The following is a 23,162-nucleotide window of genomic DNA, read 5'->3' as shown; positions in this document are numbered from 1 at the left end:
CGTGTATGGTAAGTGAGTTTATGTATGATAAGGCATTCGAATTGTTTTGTGATATGCAGAGAGATCATGGGCTTAGAGTTGACCATTTTACAGTTTCTACCCTTTTGACTGCCTGTACTGGCAGTGCTTCTATCCTGAAAGGCCAAGAAGTGCATGCCCATGCAACCAAGGTAGGGCTGGAGGCAAATCTGAGTGTCAACAATGCGCTTATTGGGTTCTACACAAACTGTGGTGGGGGTGCGAAAGATGTGACAGCTTTGTTTGAGAGGATGCCCATAAGAGATATGATCACTTGGACGGAAGTGATTACAGCATATATGGACTTTGGTTTGGTGGAGTTGGCTGTTGAGGTATTTGATAAGATGCCAGAAAGGAATTCTTTTTCTTATAATGCTCTTTTGACAGGATTATGTCGAAATGACCAAGGGTCAAGGACACTGGAATTATTTATAAAAATGGTGGAGGAAGGTGTAGACTTAACAGAATTCACTTTGACAAGTGTTCTTAGTGCTTGTGGATTGCTCATGGATCGCGAAATTAGTGAGCAGATTCATGGGTTCATTCTCAAGATTGGTTTTGGATCAAATGCTTGTATTGAAGCAGCGCTACTTGATATGTGTACAAAGTGTGGAAAGATGGCAGATGCTGAAAAGATATTTAGACGGTGGTCATTTGAGCAGGATAACTCTGTGATTTGGACATCAATGATATGTGGTTATGCTCGAAATGGGCTGCCAGATGACGCAATTTCTCTATTCAACATTAGTCAATCTGAAGGAACAATGGTTGTGGATGAAGTTGCATAACTTCAATACTTGGACTCTGTGGAAATATAGGATATCATAACATGGGAAAGCAAATACATTGCCATGCTCTCAAATCTGGTTTTTTATCTGATTTAATGGTTGGAAATGCCTTGCTTACCATGTATTCTAAGTGTTGGAACATGGATGATGCAATTAAGATATTCAATAATATGCCTACACACAACACAGTTTCATGGAATGGTTTGCTTGCTGGCCATCTTTTCCACAGACAAGGTGATGAGGCCTTGGCCCTCTGGTCAAAAATGAAGAAGATAGGCACAAAACCAGACAAAGTTACCTTTGTTTTGATCATTTCAGCTTACAGGCACACTAACTCCAATTTAGTTGATGATTGCCGTAGCTTGTTTTCATCATTGAAAAGCGTTTATGACATTGAGCCCTCTTCAGACCATTATGCATCCTTGGTTGGAGTTTTGGGTTACTGGGGTCTACTGGAAGAAGCAGAGGAGATGATCACTACAATGCCTTTTGAGCCTCACGCCTCTGTTTGGCGAGCCTTGCTCGATAGTTGCAGAATCCATTTAAATAGAACTGTTGGAAAACGGGTTGCAAAGCGCATTCTTGCTCTTGAGCCGAAAGATCCATCCACCTATATACTTGTATCAAATTTGTATTCTGCATCTGGGAGATGGCATTGCTCTGAAATGGCTAGGGAGAATATGAGAGATATGGGCTTCCGGAAACACCCAGGTCAAAGTTGGATAATTTTTCAGAACAAGATACATTTTTTCTACGCAAGAGATAAATCCCATCCCCAAACAAAAGACATCTATAGTGGATTAGAAATTCTGATCTTAGAATGTCTAAAAGCTGGGTATGTGCCAGACACAAGCTTTGTTCTTCATGATGTGGAGGAGCATCAAAAGAAGGATTTCTTGTTCAATCACAGTGCAAAACTAGCAGCAACTTACGGGCTTCTGATGAGCAGGCCAGGAAAACCTATTCGGATTGTGAAGAACATCCTTCTTTGCGGGGACTGCCACACATTCTTGCAGCATGTTTCTGTTGTTACCAAGAGAGAAATATTTCTAAGAGATTCTTCAGGATTTCATTGCTTTTCCAATGGCCAGTGCTCATGCAAAGATTACTGGTGATCCCCCTCATCTTGTATCTTTCAACCTTTTAACTTCCATTCTTATTGTTGAGAAATACCAAGCCATTGTCAAAAAATTGTATATATATGTGTAATTTTCCATAGAAGAAATTCAGTAGAAATATTTGAGCAAATAGATCTTCAATAAGTCTTAGGTTCAATACCTATAGGGTGCTTGTGTAACTCTCCAGTATGAAAAAAAAAATGTGACAAACAATTCATCTCTCTTCCCCTCCCCACCCCCACCCACCCTTCCCTCAAATTGTTTTAGGCAAGTTTATGGGTTAGGGGCTTCAAAAATTCTTAACAAATCTATTTTCTTGGTTCTTTCCTTTTTGATTGATTTTGTGTGTGGTTACACTTGTTTCTTATTACACGACTAATTCATCATGGACACCTTTTTTTTAATATTTTATTCAGGTAAAGATTATTGGGGTGGAGCCTTCTGATGCAAATGCAATGGCACTGTTCTTGTTCATTGCTATCTGGTACGTTTGATAAAGAGTTCGGTTTGTCATAAACAATTCTTGCTTGTTATTTAGTAAATTTCATAAAGAGAATTCGACCATGTCACATAGCAAACATGCAATGTTGTCTACTTTGACCATTTCAAACGCATGCTATTTACTGAAATTTTTCCTAAAAAGTTACTATTCAGCAAATTTTTCCCTGAACCTGTAATTCCAATTCCAGCGTTTATGTTATGGAATTGTAATACTAGTTCTCCTCCATGGAATCAAGCTCCGGCGATGACTTCGTTATCCTCACTTGCACAAACCCCAATCCGATCGAAGCAGAAGCAGAGTCAGAGTCCAACCACAAAAAAGATATTCTCATTTCAACCACAGATATCCTAAGCTGGGACTTGCACACGATCCTCTGTTCCCAAACACTCCAAATTCACGCTAATCGGAATAGGCCAGTCTCTTCTCTTCTCTTCTCTTCTCTACTGTTTGGTTCTCAGGAAAGTGAGAGAAAATTTAAAAAAAAAAAAAAAAAAAATGAAATAGTCTATTTTCCTTTTCAAGAATTAAATTATAGTTGCTGATTTCAGTGTGTTTGATTCCTTCTATGTGTAATCACAGGCTCATTGAACAATCTTCGTATTTCCAAGGCCTCCTCTGCAGGAGCTTTAGGTAATAGTTTTGAATTTTTTTTTACTGGTTATTACTATTAATAAGCTTGGTAATTTGGTTTAGTCTGATTATTTATTCTATTAATGTATTACTGGCTAAGCATTTGTTTGGTTGCTGAGAAAATTGAGTATAGAATGGAAAACACAGTTTTCAAACAACTCATTGTAGTTAATCCTGTTGAGTGCAGAGCTTGGTTCATCATCATGAACATGAAAGTAATATTTAAGATTTTTTGTATTCACAATGGTGAACATAAAATAATCTAGGAAGCACAGATACGGGAACGTCACAGCGACACAACATTTTTTTTTGAAAAAATAGGACAGGCAGAACACATCAATTAAATAATTATTAAATATATTTAAATTTATATATATATATATGTTTTCTATATAGTGTTAAGCATTTATTTTTCATATAATGTTAAATATATATCAATTTAAAAGTAATAATGGATAATAAAATGAATTCATGACTATTAAAGGATGATTAGAAATTAGAATACAAACCAAGAATAAGAGTATTTATTAATTTTCAAATGCATTTTACTATTAGAGCATGAATGCTCTATTTGTTTTGTGAAAGGGTATTCGATTCCTCTTGTTTCTGTGTCTAAAAGGATATGGCTTGGACACGCATGCGTTTCCTACATGTGTCCAGTGTCTGACACGGTTATGAAACCCCAAATGAAGTGTCCATGCTTCATAAGAATAATCTTCCCTTTGAATAAAATTTAATACTTGTCAAAAAAAAAAAAAAAAATTCAAGAAATTATGATTTCCTCTATTTATATGTTTTTTTTGGACAACTGAATGCAGCATAAGATGCAATAAGAGATGTGTCACAGTAATGGAAAGGGAGATTGGTTCTGTTTTTTGGTTTTACTGGGCTTGGTGAGATAAATGTTATTTGTTGTCCTTTTGTGATCCTTTAATCTCGAACTCTTGAACTGAATGTATTTACTCATCACGTAAATCTTTTCCAGTGAATCACGCCTGGATTGCATATCAATTCAGTGGAGCCTGGAAACATTTGTGGATGTGCTGAAGTGCATATATGGCTGCCCATTGCATATTACGCCAAATAATTTCATTCCTCTTTTTGAAGTAATCATTTACATGGTTTTTATATTTCTACTATTTCAACCTTACAGGTACTACTATTGTTGCGAGTACCCTAATGATGATCTGCAATATGGATCGGGCAATATGTAATATATAGGATTAATATGGAAAGTAAACGTTTTTTTGCGTTGGTTCTTTATTAAATTTGATTCTCAAATGAAGGAAAAACATGATTTTGCTTTTAAAGATATTGTTCAATGTATCTTCCATTATATAGGATTACTCCTTCACTCTCTAACTTTTAGTTGAGCAACACATATAAGCCTGTCTATATTGTACCACTTTCCAATGATAAGCAGCATGTCACCTTCATGTTTCTAATGTTCATACCATAGTGATCCTGTTCAAAATAACATTTCACTTAGCCAATTCTCATCCTTGAAAATCTGCTCTGATTGCGTAACCAATACTAATTGGTAGCATTAACATTTACATGTAGCACGCCTCATTTTTCATTGATTGGAGATTAGTTATTGTAACCCTAACTGAAAATGCTCAAAGTGATGTATGGGATCATTTTCCTTTGCCATTTATTGGCTAAAAACTACAAGCTGTGTTCTTAAAGTTTGAAACCAAGACAGCTATGTGTGACTTTCTCAAATCAAATTTAATTATATATTCCTCTTTTAAAACTCTTGTGCTAATCTTCCAGGCTGCACTTTATTTTGGGGTGGAGATGCTTCTCTTGAAGTGTAAAACTTGGTTTTCTGAGGTATCTTCTTCTGAGGGGTCGCGTCACTGCAATTACAATTGGATGATTTGATTCATATTTGGAAATTTGGTTTAGAGTGTGGTGAGGATCTCTCTGGGTTTTATACTGTTAAAAATGATAAAACATGTAAAATCATGCCTCTCATCGTTTAATTTTTGAAGTTAACATCATGGTTTTCACTCTAATAGATGGATTTGGAATTCATTGCAACAAATGATTTTCTTCCAGAATTATGTGCGAGCTTTCTTGCAAGGAAGTTTGTAAGTGTAAACCATTCTCTAGCTTTAACCTTTAAGCATCCACCATATATACTCAGATTGTTTCTTTGTTAGAAATTTCTGCATGATTAGATGGTTTGTTCAGTAATTATTCATGGTAGAGTATATTATACGCTCAAATCGTACTTGAATTTCTATGTTTCTTTTTGGTCTAATGCTCATGTTGTATAGCATTTCATTTACTTCTTGTATTTGATTAGGTTATGTTTGTGTTTCATATTTTTTCGTAAATCTTTTAAGCACTCATTTCCTCATAATCTTTTATTATAAAAGAATCCTACTTAAACATTTCGTTTGCACAAGTTTGGTACTGAGAAACAGACATTCTGAAATCCACTGTCCTGCATCTAGCTAGTGCTTTCTGGTATTTGTATAATGCCTTTCAGTAAGCAATATCTTGTGTGGATTTTCATGCTACGATATTGATGTCTTGTTTGTTTGATTTAATTTTCCTTTTTCTTAACTTTAATTTACACAGAATATAAATAAGAAAGTGTAGGTGAAAGAGTAAGTTGACTCAGTTCTTACTTACTGGGTTATTTCTGGCTGATTGTGCAGCATGCTGCATAATTGAAGCTATACTACACCCACAGTGGAAACTGATTAACCTAAATATAACACCATGTCCGGCTGTCCTGTGTTTAGTTCTGATCATTCATGCAAAGCCCAAAAAAGGAGGGTTTCATTGATGATGGTGAGGAATGAGACAAGGAAGGCTAGAAGGACTGGAGGAAAGCCTAAAAGTATATGGGTCGGGTCACAGAGAAACGAAGTTGTTATCAAGGATTTTACAGTGAAGATGGTTTTAGACAGATATAGCTGAACGATGAAGGAAAGAAAAATATCATGAACCAAGGTAGATGTAATCAAAATTCTGATGGAGTTTTGCTTCAGTTTGAGAATAGACACAGTCTCTTGTTAGTGCCAAAGAAAATCCACATTAGTCAAATCTGCCAGTCTGCGAAGCTCCCTTGTTGGTTATGTATACCAAATAAGCAGTCAGGGTCAAGTAAATACTTACAAGTGATTATTATTTATTTTTTTTTGATAAATACGTATAAGTGATTATTCACTTGAGCACTCTTCCTTCTGTTGTATGTTTGGCTTAAGCATTGCTAGGTTTCTAGATGGCAATTGAAAAAGTTGTGATAATTTGATTTTACTTTGTGAAAGTAATTTTCTTTTACATTGTTGGAACCTCTTTCTAATTAATGGAAGCTGATGATGGTGTGTTGTTTTGGGCAGATGTGGGCCATGTCTAGCAAACTTTTTGGAGATGTTCCATACCATTAGTTATTATCTTGCATAGAGCACACCCATTTGACGGTTGACAGGTGGATTAGTTATTCTCTCAAATAGCTTAATTCAATGTTATATAATCTATTTGGGAATTCTGAAATCTTTCTGATTGTTTACAGCAAAATGCATCTTTCAGATGCACTTTTAGTTTGGGTTGTTGCTACTGCTAAATGGTTGGAAAACTTCATCTTAACTAGCAAGGATTGTCATGGCATCTTTAGACAAGTGAGCTTTGATGCTTTAATGTTTAACTTGAGGACCTAAAATTAGACTTTTCTAGTGAAATTTCCCTTTCTTTTAGGAGATAAGTACAAGATTAGAGTGAAAGAGAATTTCTTATCTAACTAAACTCAGGTCAAATCCTTCTATTCCATTTCATAATTTATAGGTTAAATTCAATAAATGATGGAGCTATATATGAGATTGGAAAAAGATTCTCCAAATGCAAAGTGTGACAAATTTGACATACTGTCTAGTTTGTTACCTTAGTTTTTGGTAGATGGTGGAATGAAAGTGGTCTAATCATAATGACAAATGATGACCTATTTTATCATTATAAAATAGGACCCTTCGAATGGTGCTCTGAAATTTCCACTTTGATGGTAGCTGAACGTTAGAACTTGGGCAATTCTTAGTTTGATCTGCCCTGCATAAGAGTGCCGGGAAATAAGATAATCTCTATCAAACCTGCTTCTAGGTTCTGGTAGTTAACAGTACAGATTGATATCAGTTGATATGATGGGGTGATCATACATATATTAAAGGTTTAAAAAGGGAAGATAAATTAGTTAAAAACCACATATTAAAACCATGAAATGGAATTTTTTTTTTTTTTTTTTGACATACAACTTATAGAAAATTATTACATATGCTACTGTTTTGATCTATCACAATCTTTTATGATAGATCAATGTGACCTTTTATGTCTGCCCTGTATTATCCATATTTTAATTGAAATTAAAATTAAAAAGCATATCATCTCACATCTACCTCTTCACTATAAGAGCTTTTTTGTCAGCTCTCTTATAAATTTTCTCGGCTAGTCTTATACATGTGATTTCAGTATGACTCTAATTTTCTTAATCATCCATCTCTTCACTATAAGAGCTTTTTTGTCAACTCTCTTATAAATTTTCTTGGCTAGTCTTATACATGTGATTTCAGAATGGCTTTAATTTTCTTAAATCATCTTTTGGAATATACTTTTTATTTTTATTTTTTTATTTATGAAATCAGAATGACCAGAATTAGCTATTTCTTGTCTGGAAATTAGCATTTTTATAATATTTTAGTAATTGTGATATTCTTGCTTTATACTCATTCATTGTTCTTGTTGAAAAGATCCACGTTAGCCTTTTGCCATTGTGGTTTGCTGCAGATATGCTCAATTTTCTGGATGTTTTTCTTAAAGCACTGGAAGATATTTACTCATGTTCTTCATCAAATTCATTGGGTTGGCCTTTTTATTTATTTATTATAATTTCTTTGAGAATAGGCGGGTGGGGGGAATACTCTACCCTACTGACCATTTCTTTCAATGTTTATGCCAGACTTGGAGGCCAAAATTGGAAATTAACACTGATTTCCAAACAATATTAATTAGTAAACACGGTTTCAAAAGTATATATTTTACTAACATCTTGAGTCCAAGAGGCTCAATTTTGGACTATAAATCGAGTTTTTGAGGGTCGGTTTTCCACGTGGCCCTTACCTGGAAATTGAGTCTCTAAGACTCCATTTATAAGCCAACCATTTAAAAATCAAGTAAAATGTTTTACGAATCAGGTCCTCTCTCACTGCTCTCTTTTTTCTTTCTTCCTTTTCACCATTCTCCCCCTCTCCTCTCTCACCTGATCTGCAATCCTTTTTTTTTTTTTTTTTTTTTTTTTTTTTTTTTAAATCTGGGTTTGCGGACTGCATGTAGGTGGTGGTGGTGATGGATCCAGGCATTAGTGGTTGCTGATCAGTGGTTTTGATGGGTGGGTGGCTGGGTGGGTTTTGATGGTTGCTAATCGGTGGGGTGATGGGTGGGTTTTGATTGCCGTGGATCAGGGCTTGCTCGCCTTGGGTTTTTTTTATTTTTTATTTTTTTTTGTGGTGGGTTTTGCTCAGTCATGAATCTATGCTTGTATTTGATGGTGACGCCGGTGGGTTTTGGGAGAGATGGAATGGTGGGTGAGACTTAGACTAAAATTTTTTGGCTTATACAGACTTAGAATTCTGGGAATGGCATGTAGACTGACTAAAAATTTTTTTGGCTTTTAAATTGAGTCTTATAGACTCGATTTCCAAGTGGACGCCATATGGAAAATACGCCAAGTCAGATGTGATAAGAACACTGAAATCGAGTCTCAAAGACTCGATTTATAACTCTAAATCGAGTTTTAGAAACTCGAGATGTTAGTAAAAAATATAGTTTTGAAACAATGCCTACTAACTATATAGTTGGAAAATTGGGGTTAATGGCCAATTTTGGCCTAGACGGCCTTGGATCTCCAGTATATTTCAAAATTTTGTGCTTCCTTGCATGATTTGAATCTGAAAGGGTGCATATCGGTGACAGATGTTGGCATTTCAAATCTTATATGCAAATGTATGAAACTACATTCAATTGTAGTATGCAATACTTCTTTTGGGAAAAATTCAGTTCTAGCTCTTTGCTCTGGTATTTCTTCTAATTATGGTAACTCTCGGCTGATGATTTGGGATGGAATCATAATTCTTTGATATCTAATCTCCAAAAGCTGCATATTGGTGGCTGCAAGAGTGAGTGTTATTTCCTACATGTTATTCTCTGTGTTAAAAGTTCAGTCAGGGTGGAACCATAATTGTTTTTATTTTCCTTTTTATTGGCTTTTTTTTTTTTTTTAATATGTCTTCCTGAGGTGGTGGATCCTGAGTGGACAGGAAGTTTACCAAGGAAAACTCATGAAAAAAGATAAGGATTTAGGAAACAAAGGAGAGAGAGAGAGAGAGAAGAAAATTGCGTCAATTCTAAAAATTTAAATTATCTATAAAACTCAAAAAAGAACTGAAAGCTCTGAATGAAATCAATGAATAATTCACTGAAACTCAGGAATGTAGTGTCTTGAGAATGTGCTTGCTCCTTGCCTCAAACATCCTTTTAATCCTCTCAACCAAATTCTCCACATTAAATAGGGTTCTTTTCAAACTATAATATTTCTTCCCCTACCAAAATTCCAGTGATTCACCAATTCTTTCTGTAGAGAACAATTAAGAGTAGGCCATAGCTTGTGCTCATCAAATAATCCATGGGAACAGCTGGTCAGCCACATAATACCCGATGAATTTAACTCAAACGAGTTAAGGACCATGGCCATAATCTGGCTATATTTTCATTGAAGTAAACTTCCTTCAAAGTCAAGATTTTTAATCCTTTACTGTCTAATTACTTAATTGTGGGAGGGCAAGGAATAAAATTGCAAAGAGAGCTTTAAATTGTTATGGTATGACCTCTTTTTATAGATTTATTTATTTATTAACTTTGGTGAAATTATGGAGTTCCATTCCAGGATTGATTGATAATGTAGTAAGGTACTGATGTAATTTTCTGCCTTTAAATAAAAGCCTGAGTAGAAGTAACAATTAAGAGTGAGTGAAATCTGGCACACTTGCTTGATGAAAGCCTGTACTTCAATTAACTCAACAAAGCTTTCTATTAACAGTCCTGGGTTAGCTAAATTCTCCCTTTCTTGCCTTTTGCTTTCTTTGGGCTTCTAGCTTTTGTTATTTCATGAATTTTGATGTCTTTTTTTGCCACCTTGACCCTCAATCTATGTGGTCTTTTCAAAATCTCAAGGTGCCTATTACTTGAAAGAACTCACATCAGGAAAAATGAGATTGATTATGATTCAACAGAAGAAATGACTTTAGAAACTATAAAATGTTCAGATGGCATGTGTAACTGTATCTTTGAAGATAATGAGAGATTTTTAGATCTTTTAAAACATCTTCTTTTCGGTACTTTATTTCAGTGGGCTCATATTTGGGGTCTTACTCAATGTATTTCAATTTCTGCTTTCTACAATTTGTTAGCTGTTAGCTGTCAGCTTTATGTATTTTTTCATGTCCATACTGTTCATCATCATGAACACGATGTTCTTTTTTTCGATAAAATTTTATTATCTATCCAAAAAAAAAAAAAAAAAACCAAATCCAATCAATTGGGATTAGGGTTTTCATGTTCAGTTATTGTCATAGTTGGTTTGGAGAACGTAGTTTAGGAGTTGTGATGCTTAAAGATGTACTTGAGACATATGTATGATTTTTTTTGTAGGTGTTGACGAAACATCTCTTTTAGAGCTTGTCTCAAACAAAAATGCTGTAGTCTTTGCTTGAGGGATACTCAGCTTGTTGACCAAGCTCTGCATTGTTTCTTAGGTTCTTCATTGGAGATGTTTGATATTTCTAACACCATGGTTAGTCATGATTTATGGAACCTGGTTTTTTCCCCATTTTCCCCTGGAGAGTATATGAATGTATTATATATTTTTTACTCTGCATTGTATATGTATTGTATTGTATATTCATCCTTATGTAAAGAATTACTCAGTCGATGACCATAAAATTTACTAATATTAGCTAGTTTGAATCTGAAAACAGAATTGGTAGATACAGCAAGTCAAATACATCTGACCTAGGCAGCCTTAACCCCAAACTACGGAAAAATTGACCTACCAGATTATTCTAATTATTTTATTTTGGACTAGGAAACAAAATGGTTTTAATTGTCAACCTAATTGTTCCCTACTGTAAAATACATCTTGTATTAGTGCGAAGAAGAATCATGTCTAAGACTAATGGTTTGTTGGGTCAGCTGGTCCTATAGAGCTACTATCTATCAGCCTCTCCAATCCAATCCATTAAATAGAGTATGCTGTCCTTGTGAAAGATGCATATCAAAAAAGAAGTGTGTTTGTTTTCTTGGCTTTAAGTTTGATTCTTCTTTAGGCTCTAATGTGTTCTCTTTGAATTTCCGGTCTATGTAGACAATCAAGGTAAGGCTTTAGATGTGACAAACCCCAAAAAATTTCTAATGAATTTGAGTGAAGGAAGAGAGATATTAAGGGGCTGTTTGGATTGGCAATTCTCATCACTCAATTCTCAGTTTCCATAACTCAATTCTCAAAAATGGTGTTACCCATCTCAATTCTCAAAAAAAAGTTTGTTTGGCAAGTCATAATTCAATTTCCAATTTTTTGTTTTCATCACTCAATTCTCTGATTTTTGAGTTATGAGTTATGGAAACTGAAAACACCTTTTGGCTGTTTTCAGTTTCCATAACTCATAACTCAATGGCATTTTTGTAATTAAACACACATGAGGACCCACTCAGCAGCACCTTTTGACCAACTGACTTTTTTTTTTTTCTTCTTCTTTCTCACTAGTTCGGTCTTCACTGGGTTTTTTTTTTTTTTTTTTCCCTTCTTCTTTCACCGGTTCGGTCTTCATTGGGTTTTTTTTTTTTTTTTTTTTCCTTTCTTCTTCACTGGGTTTTCTTTTTTTTTTTCCTTTCTTCTTCACTGGGTTCGATCTTCTTCACTGGGTTTTTTTTTTTTTTTTTTTTTTTCCTTTCTTCTTCACTAGGTTCGGTCTTCTTCACTAGGTTTCTTTTTTTTTTTTCTTTTTTTTTTTCACTGGGTTCGGGTTTCTGGGTACTGGAAAAAAAAAAAAAAAAAAAACCTGTACCGTGACAGGCGTGGGCCCCCCAAATAGTGTGAAAAATAGTGAGTGATAGAAACTGAGTGATGAAGGCAAACGGATGTGAAAAATTGAGTGATAAGTGATGAGTGATGAGTTATGAGTGATGAAAATTGAGTGACGGAAATTGAGTGATCAAATTTTGTTGGCCAAACAGGCTCTAAGCTTCAGCATCTGACACTGCTGACCAAATAGAAAGATCATGTTTTTTTAAGTCTCCTTGTTCTTGCTGCTGCAACCATGGTGATGATGTACTAATTATTAAACATCCTGTTTTTTTAACCCGGGGTTATTGTGCTTGAAAAATTTCAGGTTTCTGCAGCTGCATTCGCTCACGTAGTCCATGGAAATCCAGGTTTAAAGCGCTTGAATGCGAGGGGCTGCAGAAATATATTTCGACAGGAAAGTAACACCTCAGGGGGAGAAAATTATTACTTGTATAAAGATTTGTATCTTGAGTTAGGCGATTGCAAATTGGAAGAAATTACTTTAGGATGGGGATTTTCTTATCTCTCTCTGGAAGCTCTCCAACCTGCTATTATGTCACTAATGTCAATAACCATGGGTTTAGGTGGATCATTAGGTGAAGATGCGCTGAAACGACTACCTGCACCTTGTCCTATGCTAGAGTCAGTAATTCTTCATTTTCAGGTATTAATTTTCTTTGAAATTCGAGATTCTTCTTTATAACAAAAATGGGGATTCTTCTACGTGATACTTGTTATTGAATAAGGGGATTGACTTAGGTTCTGTTCACTACAAGGGCATGCTTCCCTGTCTGGGATAACTACTTCAGTAATTATGCTCACTGTGTGTTCTGATTCTCTGGAGAAAAATTGATCAGACAATATTTCTGATATGGTTGAAACAGTACAACACATGGAGATATTCTTTTGTTTAGGATGATTGAAAGGCCCTTTCTTGGGGGGGGGGGGGGGGGGGGGGAAATGGGCTTTTGCCCTAATTTTTTTAAATATCTAACACAATGTCCCTGTTTTGAAACTATTAAGCACCGTCCCTGTTTTGAAACTTGATTTTCCAAAAATCGAGTTTCAAAGCACTGTCCCTGTTTTGAAACTTGATTTTCTAAAAATCGAGTTTCAATGTAACTCGATTTTTGGAAAATCGAGTTCTAGGTAAGTTTCAATCATCTGATGGGTGCTCCTTCAATGTGGCAAAAACTTACTTAGAACTCGATAATCATAAAATCGAGTTCTATGGGAAACTTAATTTTTTAAGAATCGAGTTTCAAAACAGGGACATGATACTTAATAGTTTCAAAATAGAGACAAATTACTGGATGTTTAAAAAAATAAGGGCAAAAGCTCATGCTCCCCCCCCCCCCCCCTTTTTCTTGCACTTTTTTTCTTTTTTCATTAAGAGACAAAACTTACTTTCTCTTGCGTAATAGATTGTCTCATAACCTCTCATATGACTGAGATCGGTATAACTTATCAAGTAGCATATTTACAATTTTGACTCTCCTCTAAAATATTTAGATATTGACCTACAAGAAAAGAAATAAATAAATAAAATTCATGCCCCTTTAACTACAAAAACAAAATAAAAAAATAAATATGGACTAAACCAAAATCGCACACAAAATAAGAAACACTTATTTTGTATGTTTTACTTTGTTGATGTGTTTTATAATATGAAATGTTTAAAAAATACTTATTTTGTATGTAGTATTTTGTTGAATATGAAATAGATGTTAATTTTTATTTTCATAATTTTTTTTTTTTGGTTTTAAGCTATGCCCCCCCCCCCCCCCCCACCAAGTACAAATCCTAGTTTCGTCCCTGGCCATAATGAACATCTTGGCATATTTGAGAAATTTGCGAGTGTTGGCATTGTGCTATTGCCTTGGTGATGTATCTATGTTAAGCTTCAGCTTCTCTGCAATATCTGAGGAAATTGAGGCTTGAAAGAGTAACCCCTTGGATGACCAATAATGATTTAGTTATTCTGACTCAGAATTGTGCAAACTTGGATGAGCTTTCCTTGCTGGGATGTAAGCTTCTCAATTCAGGTCAGGAGTCATTGTTTGTAAAGTATAATTTGCATTATTCTGCATAAATTTCATGTTCTTGAATCCTCTTATTGTTGTTTCATGATTCAAGTTCAAATATCAACAAGAAGCAAATGAGAGAGTATGAGACCCATCATTAATTGTTCTTTTTATTGCTGCATGGTAGACATATCTCTTTTTCTCTATATTTTATCCATGCTTAGCGTATCTTTATAGCAGATTTGAAATAATGGTCATATTCATTTCTAGTTGTTGGATGGTAATTGATATGTTTTACTACCTTAGCTTTTGGCCTTTATCACAGATTCTCAAAAGATTATCTCACATGGATGCCCAGGCTTGATTTCTATCCATCTAGAGGTTTTTCATTCTCTCTTTTCTTTTAAATGTATACTGAAATCCTTTTTTTTATTATGCTAAAATTTGATACAGATCCTTCCTACTAAAACGTTCTTAAGTGCTTCTGATGTAGATGAGTGGTGGTTAAAAGCACCTGCTGTCTTCTTCATCTTCTTGCTCTTCTTGAGTTGCCGGACAAGAAAAACATGAAAAATAAAAATAAGGGAAAACAATAAAGAAACGTTGGTCTATATATCCTTAGAAAACCTTGAATAAAGCTCTAACATTGGTTGTCAGATGCTTTAAGCTAAAAAGGTTTCTCTGTTTTGATAACAATTGATCTAAGCCACCCCGTCCACCTCTTTTCTTTTTTCTCATACGTATGATTTTGTCGTTGTATTATTATTTTCTGCTCTTCTAGTGCTCATGTATGTTTCCAAATGTGATGACATTCAGGAATGTGGAGAAGTCACAGCAAACGGGGTTTCTTCTCTTCTCAACTGCACAGCTATTGAAGATCTGTTGCTGCGTCATAATGTGAGCCTTCTTTTACTGCTAAAGTTCTTGCATCTTGGATACAGGTCTTGTTAATGTTCAGATGAATGGATCAAATTAATGTACTGTTACACATGCTCCCATTGGAACATGGTACACAAATATATTCATTGTTGATTGCTTGTTTTGGAACTTCCTCCTCTATTGTTTATAGCTTTAGTTATATTATCCTTTTGTGTCTATGGTTTAGTTTGAATTGTAAAGAGCCCTGTTTAATATGGTGAAGATTGCGCAATGTGGTTGCTATAGGCTTTGTGATTGCATTGGCAGACCAGGAAATGAGCTAAATTTGTTAACTTTGTTCAGTTTATGCATTATAAGAATTAAATTATTATAGCATTATAATTATGAATTATCTGCGGTTGTGTGGGTCTTCTATAAGGACCAAAGCATTGCTTTTTAAGTTTGAAAATAGCTAGTCATCAGCCTACTTAATTTTCATCATAATTCTTTCAGGTGAATAGATACAGTTATGACTAGATAATGTACAGAATTGAGGCTGTGATTAGCCAAATCATAGATTCATTGGGGTACAATTTGTATACATAATTTGTACCGTGACAATATTTTATGTTGAAGTTGGAACTTTATGGTGTCAACTGTTGTCGATATTTTTTTTTTTCACCTCAAGTAGGATAAAGATAAATTTACTCTGTTTGGATTATTTGGATTCTAATTCCTGTTTATGAAACTTTGAGATATATAACTGACTGACTGCTTATTCGCTGGGCTGGAATCTAACCAACATTATTCAGGGTCCTGTGATACAGAAAACCTTCATTTTTGATGCTGCTTCAAAGGTACTCTCATACTCTCATTACAGTGTCACTATTCTCTAATGTTGTTTCTTTCTTGCCAGAGAAATTAAGTTTAACAACTAGTGTTATATTTTCTTCCTTTAATCGTGATTACAGTTACCAATGCTTCGGAAGATATCTCTAGAATGCCTCCAAACAACGGTGTCGGACTAGAATGCCTCCCCTCCCTTGCTAACAACATGATATTTTAGGACCATAATTTTTTGCAAGGATAATAATATCAAGAACAAAATTTAGCTACAAAATTGGTTGTAACCCGAGGTTACAACCTTACATTAACATTATTATATATTTTGAAAATCTAATCATTGGATTGCATGTTTTTTACACTCTTAATACACATGTCAAATTTTGTGTCAATCAGATATTATTTTCTATATGATCTATAAGATTATATTTTATGCATAATTTTAAATTACAAAAACTTGAAATTTAAACAATTTATTGATGACATATTTATTGGTCTTTAATTTTTTAGAAATTTTGCAATATGGAGGTTATAAGAAAAAAATGCAATCCAATGGTTGATTTGTCAAAATTTACCTCTAATAAAAAAATATTGAATAAGATAGTAGTTTTAGGCTACAACCAATTTTGTAGCTAAACTTGTTAAAAGTTTACATCTGATATTCCTGCTTGGATGGTTTATATGAGTACATATGACTGTCTCAAATTAGATTTTAGATAAAGAAAATTCATTGTTCATTTGGCATCTTTCATGCATGCTTTGCAGTTTTGCTGCTATGGTCCCTTTTCAGTAATAAGCTAATAGTGTTCAGATTACTTGTTGGTTCCTGCATTGCCTAATATCAGTTGTATATAATAGTTATTCCTGTAGATATCTGATAAATATTAATTAAGCATTCGAGCATAAGTAGTAGTAATAGGATTATTGAAAGCTTGGTTTTTTTGTTTTTTGTTTTTTTTCATGCATTTGATTTATGTGGATTTATTTGTATAATGTGTGGGCTCTATTGTAGTATCTCATGCATCATATATGTGTATATTTCTTTTTATAAAATGTGTTATCCACGAGGAAAATAAATATATTAGATGTATAAGATAATTATTGTTAAAATGAGGAAACCTCTTAATTATAAAGCACTTTGCTTAACACAGGCTTTTTCGGGAGTCCCTTTGCCTAGACCGGTGGTGAATTAGAGCGACAACAGCCCTCGCTCTAGGAGGGGGAGGGTATGGTTTACCCTCCCGTAAGGGGAGAGTTAAACAGTTAGCTCCATAGGAGTTGTATTCCTTAAGAAGAGCTCAAGAAAAGCCCTATTATCGATAGAGGAAAGGGCTAAGAGAGAGCTGTTTTAAGGTGTTAGCTCATTGGTATTCCTACTAGGACTCTCTTAACTCTAGCTCAGAACTCATAATATGGACTGTTACCCCCCTAAAGTCCCCCTCAGGGGGATTTAGAGCAATTAAGCTCCTTAGTTTACTGGGGGTTTTATTGAGTTAAGCTCAAAACTCGAAGAAGCATAATGTCATAAGTGACCATTGAACCTTACAACGCCTCTTTCCCCTGCTAGTGCAGGAACGGTGCCGTGGATAGTTCTTCGATCTTCCTTGGCGGTATCTGGTAACGCTGTAAGACAAGAAGGCAATGGTTGCTCGACTAAGCAGAAAGATTCACGACTGCCTCTACGGGGGGAAGGAAAAGGGGGAACCTTTCTGTTTCTTGAACTGCTGACATCGAGCGTGTTTTGGCGCTTAAGATGGGGAGTGGTGACCCCTACAAAGCCTTTTGCCATTCACATGCTGGTATACGCAACGATGGCACCAATAATGAGCTAAGAGCCATAGCAAGAGATATAGCGTTGGCTTCCGGCTTAGTGAGCTCATAAACTGGCGAATCAATTCATTTGAAAGAGAAAGTCGGGTCTAGCTAATTCCCAAGTTGACCGATGATAGATGATAGATAGGTAGGAATGGTAGGACCTAACGAGCTAGGCTTCGTTAGCCAGTTCTCCTTTTATAAACTATTCTTAATGTCGCTCGGGCTCCCCTCGATCTGGTGATAGAGGGGGATCCCATCGCTCTTGGACACTCAAGGTTTAATGAAATATAAAATCTAAGATAAACTTCATTTTTGGTCTCTTAAATTTGAGGTTTGTTGGACTTTGGTTTTGTAAATTTAAAAAAGGGAACAAATTTGTTCCTCTATTTTTTGTCCATTTATTGTTTACATGGCTATTAGCATGTTGTTGATGCTACCTTTTTAGCTAATGTCGGCGTTGCTAAATTACAAATTGCAAACTTAACATATGGGTTAGTTCAATTCTAGTTCTTTAAAATTTAAATATTGGATCGGTTTGATTTTCGTCTTTTAAACATGGGATCGTTCCATTTTGGTCCCTTAAATATAAGGTGCTCAACATTTTATTAGTGTTAGATAATTAAGCAATATATTAATGAAAAATAAACAAAAGGACTATATTGTTACATTTTAAAATTTAAGAGACTAAAATCCTTCAAGATCTAAGGAACCAAAAATATAATTTATATGATTCTCAAAAAATATATATAATTTATATTAAATTCCATAAATCAAAAATATAATTTATATGATTCTCAAAAAAAAAAAAAAAAAAAGATTTATATTAAAATTCTATACTCGTTATGGCTTGGTTTACATATCCTAGTTAAGTCTTTTTCCTTTGTACTACATTCTCACTTCAAGGCAAAATTGCTATGAAGCTTGACGCAATTGAAAGGGCCTTGGTTAGATAAATAGTTCAATGGGCTTAAGTCAACTCTTTTTGGGTTGATTCTAATTAGCCCAAGTTGAATCTCAGTTACAAAAATAGGATTGTTGCTGTTAGTTCCACTTATGGTGTGTTAGAAAGTTTGAAAAGAGAGGAAATGGGAGGGGAATTGTATTCCCTTCCTTTTGCTTCATTTATAAAATAAAAAATAAATAAAATTTTAAGTTGGAGATGGAATATAGACATTCATCTGTTTTGTTTGGATGTTTTAGAAATTAAAATAGGAAAGAGAATTTTATTTAAAGATATTGACATTAAATTAACATCATAAGGACAATTAATAATTTAAAAAAATTCTAATTTTAGTGGAACCAATCCCTTTCCAAATTCCTTAATTTGGAGGAACTAAAACTGAGGGGATTTGGAAGGGAATGAGGGTTTAGAGGGGTAAGATAAGGGAATGAGGGTTTAGAGGGGTATCTTACCCCTCCAAATCCCCTCAAACTATTTCCTCCCTAAAATTTTTTATTTTATAAATTAAACACAATGTTAAGATGTCTATTAGGTTTAGAATCTTCCTGAGTAAGCTCAAAAGTACATGACATTTCAATTTCCTAGTACAACCAAATTTTATCAATTTATCACATTTGGAATCTTTGATCGATTTTTCAGACTATTTGTTCATTTCTTTGGGATTTGGTGAAAATGCAAGAATTGAATCCTAGATCTTGACCATCAAATAGAAAAATCATCTTATGCGACAGTTTTATGCATTACCCTTTTATAACATGTGGACCCCACATACCATCTCTATCACATGAGATGGGAGTGTCATTGATCTAAAATGTATAACAACTATTTATCAATTAATTGTGAATGAATAAAAGGTTTAGGATCTTTCTGGGTAAGCTAAAAACTAAAAAGTACGTCATATTACGTTTCAAGTACAAATTGATTGTAAATAATAAAAATTTCATTTGTCCATCACATTTAGAATCTTTGTTCCATTTTTTAGACTAGATTTTGACAATCAAATAGGAATATAATCTCATGCAATAGTTAATATGCAACCCTCCTCTCACAACGTGTGGATCCCACATGCCTTTTTGATCACATGAAATGAGAGTGTCAATTAACCTAAAACTCCTTAACAACTATTTGTCAGGTTCAGCACATGTTATCAAGGATCCAATTGTCACTTAATAGTCCTTAATTCTCTAAGTATTTTATGATATATCCTAAGAAATAGTAATGAAAAATACTCCAAGAATATATGTGCATGGATTTTTTTAGGCTGTGGGTGGACTTGGGTTGAAAATCAGGATTAAAAAAACTCAACCCAAATTAAATTTGATTAAATTAAGGTCGAAGGTAGTCTATTTACTTTCTGTATCATAACAATATAGTTGAAAATGCAGTAAATTTTTTATTTTTATAATAAATAAATAAATAAAATCCTAGAATTTTTAAACTATTAGGCTTGCATTCTGTTGAAACCAACTATCCTTATTGGGCCAATTGGTTTCTTGGGCCCATCATGATGATGAATAGATCAATCTAAAAATTGCTGCTACTTACCAGTAATTGGTATAAACAGCATCGCTTAAGTAAATATCTCATTAATTTTTTTTAAAGATTAATCTATCAATTCACGGCCAAACTTTATCCCCCAAAAAATAAAAAATCACGGCCAAACTTCCACTCCAAGCAATATAGAATTGTATTGTGTTAGCCTTTTGTTTTTAATAGAAATTTTTATATATTGGACCCTCTAACTTTCATTAAAATTCAATTAATTTCTCTTACTTTATTTTCATTCAATTTAGTCCTCTAATTTTAAATTTTGTTAAATTTAGTCATGCATTAGTATTAGTCAAAATTACACCATTAACTTTCAACTTTGTTTAATACAAATATTAACAAAATGGATGAATTGTATATTAACTAAAAAGTTAGTTAGTATTTGTAATTGGACAAAATTTAAGTACAATATTTTAGGTGTTGTTCCATAAGTTCCCTTCTTAAGATTTAGCTATGTGATTAGTTAACTAAAAAATATACTTCCATCCCATGAAAAAAAAATTCATGTGACAAAATCATAAAATGAGAACTTAAGAACAACACCTAAATACTGTACCTAAACTTTGCCATTTGAAATTTGCCTTAAAAATTATCAAGTCTAAACTTCTTTCCCAAGCAAATATTAGATTATTTCAACCACCTGAAATATACAAATCCAATCCACGTGTCAACAAACTATTGACCTACCCCATGAAAAGTCAAAAGTTCTTAACTTTGACTCTGACCATAATGCTTATACCATATAATTCACAGACACGTTCACAACTCTGCAGCTATAGAAGTATACAATACGTACCCTATCACAACTCATTTCCTTTTTGTCAAATAAAAGCTAAGGTGGTCTTGTCACAGCTGAAAGCTCTATTTTTTTTTTCAGCTTCACTTGATTGCATGCCTTGTGTTCGATAAAAGGTATGTTTGATTCTGTGACTTTTCTCAATGAATTTTGTGGATGAAATTTCGGTTTTTGTTAAAAGTTCTAACTTTTAAAGGCATTAGCTAATAAATATGCAATTGGGTATTTTCAGTTTTCACATTTAGAAGTTAGAGAGAATGTTTATTTGGGACTCCATTCAAAGCTAATAAACATGCATTTGTGAGTTGAAATTTGGCTTGGATATCCTACAGATTTTATAATTTTCACAATGATTATCTGATCAAAATTGAAACCTGATCAGTTTTATTATAGCACTGTTTGTATGGAAATTATATTTCTGTTTTGGGTTTGCTTTCCTAAGATTCTTTATGAGATGTGAGAGGAATAGCATGTGGGGTTTGTTTGAATATAAGTAAAGAAAGAAAATTTAGCTATTTTATTTGAAATAAGAGGAATTGGGGTTTGGTGGTATGGTGTTGGTGGATATGAAAAGGGTGGTGAGTGGTGATATATGGGTAGACAATGCCGTTGTTGGCGGTGGAGTTAATGGAGATAATGGCAGTCTACAGGTGTTTGTGGTGATGGTGAGATTGACAGCATGGTATTAATTGACTCTCACATAAAGTTCTTGTTTCAGCAATTCAAAAGTGGGAGAATGTTTATGACAATCTCTATCGGCGTGTTAGATAATTAAATTCTTATGTGCCTATTTGAGAAGATGGGTTTAAATGGGCAAATGTATACTTGTATACTAGATATTTTTATGACATTATCCAAACCCCGCTGAAACAGGCTCATTTGCCACCCATTTCAACAGTCATGGCTGAAGGTGATCATTGGGGTGGGGATGGTTCTATTTGTTGTGTTGGGTGGTGGTGATGTTGTTTTGTGGTGGTTGTTTTTTGTTGGGGTGGTATTATTGTTTCATTGGATGTCCAATGGTGACGGTTGTGGTGGAAACTATTGATTGGTGGGATTAGTGCCATTAGTTGTGGGTGTGATGCTTGTGGATTGAGGGAAACAATCTAAAATATGAACTCAGAATTTCTTTGCTTCAATTTCGCCCCTACTTCAATTAAGCTAGCTCCTACTCCTCCTCCTCCTCCTTCTCCTCTGTTGTTGTTGGTCATTCATTTGTAGTGGTCATTGTATAGTGAGAAAGCTCATCCTTGCCTTTAGACTAGAAATCCCTCTTTTACATCCCCTAGACAAATTAATAGGAAGAAAATAATCGGTCGTTATTTTTCATTAAGATATCAAACATTTTTTGTCGGCTGTCTTGTTTTATATAAATTAAACCCGGAAACATGAAAATTATCAATATCAATGCCTTTTAAGTGGTCGTTGTAATAATAGCAGTGAAAGTAAGATATCTGGCTTTTGTAACTTCCAACAATGTGAAATTTTTTCACTATGTTACCAAATGATTTTTAAAGGGCTATCTTGCTTTTCAAATGTCTGTGTATTTCATAATTACCTTGACTTAGCTTGTTCTGTAGTATGCTGAGAGTTGATTAGATGTTGTGTATCTGAACTCAGCTTAACATCTAAACCATCATATTATTGTATCAACACCCCCCCCCCCCCATACATAAAATAAAATAAATGAATCAGTTGTGTTTATATTATACTTGGATCCTACGCACATAGGAGGACACCATGATTGCATGGCAATTTTGTGTTCTCAACTATTTTATTTTTAATGCACAGCATATTATTTGGATTATTCTGTTAATTCTGGAATAATATATTGCTAATTGGTTTGTAAAGATTCTAAATGAAATGAATAAAAAGGAATTGAGTGTATTGACCTGACTATGATGTACTTCAAAGTGATGGATGGTTATTAAGCAAAGCTGCTAGTTTCATCTCATCAAAGTTGTTTGATTAGATTTGTGTTAATATGGAGTAACTTATTATCAGCTAACTGAGGATGGAAGCACAGAAAAGTCAACCTGAAAAGCAGCCATCACCTGTTGCTGCAGTCATCCCTTCATGTCACACAAAGAAGAATGATGATGCCGCTTTCTTGGAGGATTTGAAGGACCACATTGATGAG

General features: G+C 34.2%; 1 protein-coding gene and 1 pseudogene across 1 annotated transcript; both read left to right on the top strand.

The window, feature by feature from the left end:
• The first annotated feature begins 3 nt into the window (after positions 1–3).
• LOC126707728 (pentatricopeptide repeat-containing protein At5g03800-like) lies at positions 4–957 on the top strand. Its single transcript, XM_050407591.1, has one exon. It carries the CDS (start codon positions 6–8, stop codon positions 804–806), a length of 801 nt encoding a protein of 266 aa, XP_050263548.1. The 5' UTR covers positions 4–5; the 3' UTR covers positions 807–957.
• Positions 848–23,041, top strand: LOC126705102 (uncharacterized; annotated as a pseudogene).
• Positions 23,042–23,162: the final 121 nt, after the last annotated feature.

This window comes from Quercus robur, chromosome 11 (assembly GCF_932294415.1).
Source record: "Quercus robur chromosome 11, dhQueRobu3.1, whole genome shotgun sequence".
Taxonomy (NCBI): domain Eukaryota; kingdom Viridiplantae; phylum Streptophyta; class Magnoliopsida; order Fagales; family Fagaceae; genus Quercus; species Quercus robur.
Note: the sequence above shows the minus strand (reverse complement) of the source record. Positions and strands in the feature narration are given on the sequence as shown.

Coding starts and splice junctions, on each gene's coding strand:
- LOC126707728 (XM_050407591.1), top strand. CDS start 6: ATGGTAAGTGAGTTTATGTATGATAAGGCATTCGAATTGTTTTGTGAT.